We start from the raw sequence: 9,324 nt of genomic DNA, 5'->3' as shown, positions 1-9,324 counted from the left end.
TATGAGCATAACCAAAATCATTATGACAATAACAGAACCATAACAAGACATAACTTGTTTGTTATGTCTTGATTAGGTTTGGTTATGCCTTGGTTGGTTTTTTGGATATTCCTTGGTTATGCCTTATTTGGGTTCTATTATACTTGTAATGGATTTTAGTTATGCTCATAATGGTAAAGTTATGCCAAAAATTACGGTGTCCCCAAAATGACCGGGGACACCATAGCATCATCATTTACATAATCCTCACTCTCCCTGTCTATTTTATTTTATTTTTCTTCCCCTTTTTCGTGAGTTTTTAAAATAAGTGTGATTTTTATTTAACAAAAGAAAGGGAAAGTCAAATGCAAAACAAAAAATAGAGATCTTCCCTTAACTTTTCTCCTGCGCGCTATGATGCTATCAATTGTAAGAGAGTAAATTCTTTACACCGTTGGTGTAATCATTTATTTCCTCCAAATCAATTACATTGTACCACGTTGCAAAACAGTGGTATCAATCAATAAAACATGGCGATGTGACGCAATATAATTGATTTGGAGGAAACAGATATTTACACTAACGGTGTAAAGAATTTAATCTCCAATTGTAAACAATAAAATCTCCATCCAAAACAAAAATTTGTGTACATCACAATAAGAACAACTGTTTCAGGAGGAACTTAACTTTTGTAGTTAACCCAAAAAAAAGGAAAAGAAAAAATTAACTGCCTGTGCAGAAAAATTCACACCTAATTTATAAGATTCCACTACCGCATGATTTTGCATGGATATCTGATACAAATCCTATGTTTGTGTAAATCGTGAAAAGTGGAGTACTCCTCCTAGCTGATAACTATGTAAGGTTTAAAGGACATGAAAAACAAACCAAACCGTAACTAGTGCAGTTGTCAAGAAGAGAGCAATCACCAAGCTGTGTCTACCCTCGTAAAGAACAAGGCTTTTTATAACGTTCCTAAAGAAACGAGGCTTCTATAAGGAAGCACAACGTTCTCAGAAGCAGTTCCAATAAACACAGTTGATGCACAAACCAGCAAAGTGGAGTGTCTTACGATTGCTACTGAAGAGGGGCATGCATGGGTCTTGGCGATCTGTTTCCACAAGAGATGTTCAGAATCAAGGCCACCTTTTTCTTCAGAAGGAGACCTCAATGGCTGCAGAGCCGCCAGTGGATACCTTGATGATCGGTTAGGTTGTTCTATTGAATTGTTTTTTCCCCTCTTAAATTCTCAAGCCTTTCATCAATTGGGAAATTTGCATTTCTCAGGCTTTAAATTTTCCTCTAAAAAGAATTATTATAATTCAGAAATATTTGTAGTTATGATATCCGATTTCATCTGGTTAACCGGGTGGGTACCATGTGAGCACGGCTCACGTGGTATCCGAATAGCCCATTTAAGCCGTTCAAAAGTGTTTTGTGTTGGACGCTTATATTGAAATCCTCTCTCTTCTTACTCCACCACTCTCAAAATCGAAATAGACGGCTCAGATGCGCCTCAAGCGTGCACCACGTGTATCCACCCGACGCCGAAAAATTTCTCGTTAATTAATTTGGCAAAATGAGACGAGACTAGGGCGCTGAGCTCCGAATTTAAAGAAATTGTATGTTTTTAAAAAACTTCTTTTTTGTGCTGTTTGTCGTCGGTCTTTCTATCTCTCAGGAGGAATTGAAGGCATTTTATAAAAGAAGAAGAGTCCAGACAGAGGGACAACAAAATTTCTTGCAGATCTCTCTCAAGCAAGGGAAGGGACTGCGATAATCAAGAAAGACACTGCGAGGTTAAAAAGAGAGAGTGTGACAAGAGAGATGAAGCGATTTCACGGACAAGAGAAGATACTGAGAAGCTCCGGGCACGTGCTCAAGTGTTGGAGAGCGCGTTACTTGCGTCATCGGTAAGGATTCATTTTCTTTTCTTTTTTCTCTGAAGCTCGTCGTGTGCGTCTCTCTTCCTAGTACCAGCAGCGATCAAAGAAATTGACAGCAAAATCCAACTCTTTGTAGTCCTTTTATCAGTGTCGTTCTTTCTTAACACGGTAAATACCAAAATAAAATTAGGGCCAAGCATTAACACATTAGCAACGAATTTTTAAGTGAAACAACAATAGTTAGAACGTAGAAGGAAAATTTCTGGCAACGATTTTCAGTATTTGTGATACTGAATTAAATCTTTGACTGGATTAGTTAGGTTGTTCTATTGACAATTTTTGGCTTGATCTGTAATTTCGGAGTTGAGTCGGTTATTGGATTCTATTCATAATAAGTAAAGGCCTTGAAAACCCTAACCCCGCACACAACACACACCTCAACAACAACAATAACATAACCCATCTAGCCTCCAATCATTGGGGGTATGGGCGGGGATGATTGGAGACAGTCCCACAACTTGATATGGTTGTTGGCGATTGACGGTGGCTTGCGCGCTTGTTAGTTGTTTACATCGTGAGAAACTAGTAGGAGCTCTTAGGTTTTGGAGTACTATTTTGTTTACCCACCTAAACAGTGGGGAGCAATGTTCATTGTACATACTGGGCCAAGAGTTCATACCGGATTTCTACTTTGATAATTAGACACATTCATTATGTGGGGCATGTTTTTGCAACAATTCAAGCACGTAATGAGACTAAAACTACCAATTTTCAGGTATTGAGCAAGATATCTTCAATATGTGGAAACTAATTGGTTGATGAACTATATATAACAAGCAATAACCGTTTGATTCTGATAAAACTAAAACTACCATTTTCAGGAAAAAAAGAAGAAAGAACTAGAACTAGAACTAAAACTTTAGAAAAAAGAAAAAGAAGAAGCAGTGTGGGCCTGTGCCCACGGTGGTCCTAGTCTGGATCCACCACTGTTCATGGTCCAGACTCCAGAGCATCTGAATAATGAGCACATACACAACACACACCTGCATGATTGATTTTGAGGAAGGAGGAAACACAAGGGAAGGGAAGGGACTTAGCCTCCTCTTAAATCTTCATCAATTGGGCAATTTGCATCTCTCAGGCTTTCTCTTGTATTTTCCTCCAAAAAAGAATTTTAATAATACAGAAATATTTGTAGTTATGATATCCGATTTCGTCTGGTTAATTGATTCGGAAAAATGAGATGGGACTAGGGAGCTGAGCTTAGAATTTTTAAGAAATTGTTTGTCTATTTAAAAATATTTGTGCTGTTTTTTGTCTTTCTAACAGGAGGAATTGAAGGCATTGTCTGCAAAAAAAGTCAAGATTGACAAGGATCTTGCAAAGCTCAAAGAAGGGACTGCAGCGCTCCGGAAATTGACTGCAGGTTTGAGTGAGGTGCGTCAGTAAGATTCATTTGTTCCTTCTTTGTTTCTGAAGCTCGTGTGCGTCAGAGCACACACAAGTAATGAGAGAAATTGACTGCAAAATCTTACTCTTTGTTTAGGAATTTGGTATTGCTTGTATCAGCATGGTTCTTATTACTACTGTTTCTTCTGTATTCTGTATCCATGGAAACTGGTAATAGACGTTACTCCCTCCGTCCCTTTTAAGTGTTGTCCACTATAGGAATACGTGCATTTTCAAACCCTCGAAAAATATATTTCTCCATATGATATTTTTATTTTTTAGCACTTTAATTTGGTGAAAAAAAATTGAAATAGTTCTATGGAAATACATTTATTTACGTCCAAGAAAATACATGTTTTGCAGTACTCGATTTCATAAAATGTGAACGCCAAGATCTCAGACACCTTCACACAATCAAAAGTTACAAAGTTACAGGAGGAACTTAACTTTTGTAGTTAACCCAAAAAAAGGAAAAGAAAAAGAAAAAAATTAACTACTTAAGCAAAAAAATTCACATGTAATATTATTATGACAATTGTTGATTTCTTTTAATCCAATGGACTATGGAGAACAATTGCACATAATTTATAAGATTACACTACCACATGATTTTGCATGAATATCTGATACAAATTCTCTCCCTTCTATGTTTGTGTAAATCGTGAAAAATACTACTCCGCTAGCTGGTAACTATGTAGGGTTTAAAGGACTTGAAAAGCAAACCAACCGTAACTACTAACTACTGCTGTTGCCAGGAAGAGAGCAAACATCAAGCTAGTTGTGTCTACCCTTGTAAAGAACAAGGCTTCTTTAACGTTCCTAAAGAAACAAGGCTTCTACAAGGAAGCACAACGTTCTCAGAAGCAGCTCCAACAAACACGGTTGAGCACAAACCAGCAAAGTGGATTGTCTTACAATTGCTATTGAAGAGGGGGATGGGTCTTGGTGATCTGTTTTCACAAGATGTTCAGAATCAAGGTCACCTTTTTCTTCAGAAGGAGACCTCAATGGCTGCTCCGCTCAATCACAAGTTCCATTCTCAATAACCCATGTTCCCTGCCTCTACATTTCGTGTCGACATCCACCCAGAATGAGCAGGCTCCAGAGGTACGTAGACTCAACAGAAAAATCACGAATTTCATTCAAAGTGGCCGACTCGATGATGCTAAGAAGCTTTTTGACAAAATGACTGAACGAAATACGGTAACATGGAATTCAATGATTACTGGTTATGTCCGACGTAGGGAGATGACTAAGGCAAGGATGTTGTTCAATCAAATACCAGAGAGAGATGTTGTGTCGTGGAATTTGATGTTATCGGGCTACTTATCGTGTCGTGGGGGCAGATATGTAGAGGAGGGGAGGTACTTGTTTGATCAAATGCCAGAGAGAGATTTTGTTTCTTGGAATACAATGATTACTGGGTATGCACGGAATGGGAGGATGGATGAAGCATTGCACCTTTTCAACTGCATGCCTAAGCGGAATGTAGTTTCTTGGAACGCTGTGATTTCCGGTTTTTTACATAATGGTGATGTGAAAAGTGCAATTGAGTTTTTTGAGAGAATGCCCGAGCGCGATGCGGCTTCTCTTAGTGCACTTGTATCCGGTCTAATTCAGAATGGGGAATTAGACAAAGCTGCTGGAGTCTTACTTGGATATGGGGAACGTGCTGGTGGTAGAGAAGATTTAGTTTATGCTTATAACACTTTGATTGCTGGGTATGGTCAAAGAGGAAGAGTTGATGAAGCTCGATGCTTCTTTGACCAAATCCCTTGTTCTCTTGATGGCAGAATAAGAGATGGTGAGAGGTTTGGAAGAAACGTGATCACATGGAATTCTATGATCATGTGCTATGTGAAAGCAGGGGATGTTGTTTCTGCTCGGGAGCTATTTGACCAGATGGTAGAGCGAGACACTTTCTCGTGGAACACCATGATCAGTGGTTATGTTAGCTTGTCGGATATGGAAGAAGCATCAAACCTATTTGGTAAAATGCCAGACCCTGATACATTGTCATGGAATTTGATGATCTCGGGTTTTGGCCAGATCGGTAGCTTGGAACTTGCTTGTGACTTTTTCCGAAGGATGCCCCAGAAAAACTTAGTTTCATGGAATTCCATGATGGCAGGGTACGAGAAAAATGGGGACTGTGAAGGAGCCATTCATATTTTCATTCAGATGCAAGCTGAGGGAGAGAAACCCGATCGACATACATTGTCTACTCTTGTAAGTGTTTGTGCTGAATCAGCGGCCCTACAACTGGGTATGCAGATGCATCAACATGTCATAAAGTTGGTTATCTCTGATGCTCCACTAAATAACTCGCTTGTTACTATGTATGCAAGATGTGGCGAGATTGTCCAAGCAAGGGCCATCTTCGATGAGATGAATTCCGAGAAAGAGGTTATCTCTTGGAATGCCATGATTGGAGCATATGCATCCCATGGATTTGCGGCGGAGGCTCTAGAACTTTTTGGAGAAATGAAGAGGCTTAAATTTCGGCCAACCCATATCACGTTCATATCAGTTTTGAATGCATGTGCTAATGCTGGGCTTGTGGAAGAAGGCCGGAGGCATTTCAGATCCATGGTGAATGAGTTTGGTATTAAGCCAAGAGTGGAACATTTTGCAGCCCTTGTGGATATTTTGGGACGGCATGGGCAGGTTGAAGAGGCTATGGGTGTCATTTGTTGTATGCCACTTGAGCCAGATAAGGCTGTGTGGGGTGCGTTATTGGGTGCGTGTAGGGTGCATAACAATGTGGAGTTTGCCCGAGTTGCAGCTGAAGCATTGGTGAGGCTTGAACCAGAAAGCTCAGCCCCCTATGTATTATTGTATAATATGTTTGCTGATGTTGGGCTATGGGATGATGCAACTGAAGTGAGGTTGATAATGGAGAGAAATAATATTCGAAAGCAACCAGGGTATAGTTGGGCAGATTCCTCCGCATGATTGCTGATGTTATGCACTTGTGTGGGAGTTGTAATAAGTTTCTTGCATACTTAAGATTGAGATCAGTCATTGCTAATTTAGCTATGGAACATGTAAGAAGATCTGCAAACGCAAGGTCAGAACGAGGACAGGACACCGCCACTTGGAACATGGAGTGATGGAGTGATGCTATTGTGAATGTAGAGACACAATGACCCTTCCCCCCCTCCGTGTTGTTATTTAGGCTTGTGTCTTTGCAGCAGCTTCTGAGACATTTGGAAACCTATTGGTTATTGGTCTGTTACTGAGTAATTTATCCATGTTGCCAGAAGGAGGAAGCTGGATGCTTACTCAGATAAGAGTGAGTACGAATGTGAATTTTACTTTTATGTGACCATATTCATTAAAGCAAACAAAAAATGCTATGAGGCCCATAGTTCAAAATTAGATTGATTTCTCTCATGTAGGATATAGAATCCGGTGACTAGGGATAGTTCAATAGCTTAGGATTCATTATAAAGTGTTCACAACATTGCAAGTATGTTTTGTATCTTCGCATGCTTGCAGATTTTCGAATCACTGCACATAACATGTTCATGTAGGCAACATAAAAACAAAAAAAGTCAAGATTGACAAGGATCTTGCAAAGCTCAAAGAAGGGACTGTGGCGCTCCGGAAATTGACTGCAGGTTTGAGTGAGGTGCGTCGGTAAGATTCATTTGTTCCTTTTTTTGTTTCTGAAGCTCATGTGCGTCGGAGCACACACAAGTAAGAGTTGTGCTACTGGTACAGCAGCTGCTGTACAGCAGCTGCGTACAGATCCCCTTTGCGCCCGCCTCGGGTCTCGCAAAGATGATCGGAGCCGCTCATTTTGTTCAAAATACGTCGTTTAAGGTCCCTGAAAAAAATCACCTCAATCCGATATCGGGAAGGGTGTTTATGAATCGTCCAACTTTGCTTCAAAATTTAGCCGACGTATTTTGAACAAAATGAGCGGCTCCGATCATCTTTGCGAGACCCGAGGCGGGCGCAAAGAGGATCTGTACGCAGCTGCTGTACAGCAGCTGCTGTACAGCAGCTGCTGTACCAGTAGCATTTTTGCACAAGTAATGAGAGAAATTGACTGCAAAATCCAACTCTTTGTTTAGGAATTTGGTATTGCTTGTATCAGCATGGTTCTTATTACTACTGTTTCTTCTGTATTCTGTATCTATGGAAACTGGTAATAGACGTTATTCTCTCCGTCCCTTTTAAGTGTTGTCCACTATAGGAATACGTGCATTTTCAAACCCTCAAAAAATATATTTCTCCATATGATATTTTTATTTTTTAGCACTTTAATTTGGTGAAAAAAAATTGAAATAGCTCTATGGAAATGCATTTATTTACGTCCAAGAAAATACATGTTTTGCACTACTCGATTTCATAAAATGTGAACACCAAGATCTCAGACACCTTCACACAATCCATAAAAAAAAGGTAATTTTACTCAGAGAGAGTCTCGCACCAGCTGTAAACCCCGTAAATGCCAAAAATAAAATTGGCGCTGGTGCCAGATAATAATGAAGCATTAATGCATTAGCAACGAATATTTGAGTGAAACAACATTAGTTAGAAGGAAAATTCCTGGCAACATTAGTGAATGTTGGGCTTATTATATTGTTTGTGGATTGTATAGTTGGGACCTTCTCATATCGTTGAAATGTCCAGGTCAATGTAGCTCAATGATAATAGTAAAATAAACTCTTAAAGAGTTAAATTATACTAGTATTCTTTTTGCTGAGAAAGGATCAATCTACAAGTTCTTAACAATGGTATTTTATTTCCTGATTAGCAAATTTGGATAAAATGCAGGAAGCCTGAGCAGGGAAGAGCGAGAAGGAAATGTCTACTGCATTACTACCAAAGCTGAAACCTAGCTGTTTTGGTACCTTGACATGAGAAGTCACAAGGCAGTGTGTTGGGTCTTTTTAAGTTGGGGCTTTGGTTTGTGTTTTTGTTTTCAATCTTGTTCATAGGCATCTGTCAAATGCAGGAAGCTCCCTTTCATTGTGGTGTTCTCTTTTGGCAGGATAGGATATCCATCTTCCTAAGACATTTGACTAATGTAGTATAAATGTCTTGTGGATTGGAATTAAGCCCCTATTATAATTTCAGCATAGTTGCTTCCTTGTTTTAATTTTTTTGAACAGATTCCTTTTTATAAAAAAAAGGGACACGCCCTAAGGCCCCTAACACAGCACAACTCAACTCAACACCACCTGGAAAACAAATAGTACAACAACAGAGCCTAACTACATGCTACTACTAGATTTGGTACAAATATTACATCTTTCGTCTCGACATATTGACGACTAAAAGAGTATTTCTATTTTTACCATTATAGTTTTTTTTTTTTTTAACATCAATCTATACTGTTATATTTTTTCAATTCTTCTCATTGTGATGATGGGACATAAAATTATTCAAATTTAATAAAAATTAAGAAGAAAAATACAACTAAAATAGATTGTGCCACAAATTTGGTGAAAAGTGTCAAAACGGCCAATACTAGGAGTTCTCTACTCTGTCAGATGACTGAATCGAAAGAGTAATTATTCCTCCGTTGTTTTGAAACACTACGCGGTAACGGTACCTTAACACCACCACATAATTTCCCCTTTCAAACCGCTTGGGATTGTGAATCGATTTTGCCACGTCTCTATCAGCAAATTGACTCCCCCACCAGCTTGATCCCATCAATGTGATATTGACTGCAAAAATCCCAAAGACTCCATTTGGAACTTAAGGAAAATAAAAGAAGAAGATTTTATTGTTTGGTTGAAAGAGAAAGTGAAAGAAAGAAGAAAATAAAAAATTTAGGTGTAATAAATAGTAGTAGTAATTTTTTCCTCATTTTTCTCTCATTTTCTGCCCATTTTATTTTTTCTTCCTTTCTTTTCTTTTCCGTTCCCCGGATCTCCTGTCCGACCCGCCTATCCTACCCCTCTAGCTGTTGGTCTCGCAAATCAACAGCTGAGATGAGCCGATCACTTTTTTCTCAAAACGACATCGTTTTGGAGTAAAATATGCTCAG

General features: G+C 39.0%; 1 protein-coding gene and 1 long non-coding RNA gene across 2 annotated transcripts; both read left to right on the top strand.

Annotated features, from left to right (window-relative positions):
* The first annotated feature begins 307 nt into the window (after window positions 1–307).
* Window positions 308–8,129, top strand: LOC131308668 (uncharacterized). Its single transcript, XR_009194524.1, has 4 exons — window positions 308–1,191; window positions 1,661–1,892; window positions 3,195–3,302; window positions 8,103–8,129. It is a non-coding gene; the product is annotated as an uncharacterized LOC131308668 (long non-coding RNA).
* On the top strand, window positions 4,117–6,789 carry LOC131308666 (pentatricopeptide repeat-containing protein At1g62260, mitochondrial). Its single transcript, XM_058335637.1, has one exon. It carries the CDS (start codon window positions 4,278–4,280, stop codon window positions 6,267–6,269), a length of 1,992 nt encoding a protein of 663 aa, XP_058191620.1. The 5' UTR covers window positions 4,117–4,277; the 3' UTR covers window positions 6,270–6,789.
* Window positions 8,130–9,324: the final 1,195 nt, after the last annotated feature.

This window comes from Rhododendron vialii, chromosome 11a, assembly GCF_030253575.1.
Source record: "Rhododendron vialii isolate Sample 1 chromosome 11a, ASM3025357v1".
NCBI classification, from domain to species: domain Eukaryota; kingdom Viridiplantae; phylum Streptophyta; class Magnoliopsida; order Ericales; family Ericaceae; genus Rhododendron; species Rhododendron vialii.
Note: the sequence above shows the minus strand (reverse complement) of the source record. Positions and strands in the feature narration are given on the sequence as shown.

Bases quoted from the DNA above. Each gene is read 5' to 3' on its own strand.
- LOC131308666 (XM_058335637.1), top strand. From the start codon at position 4,278: ATGTTCAGAATCAAGGTCACCTTTTTCTTCAGAAGGAGACCTCAATGG.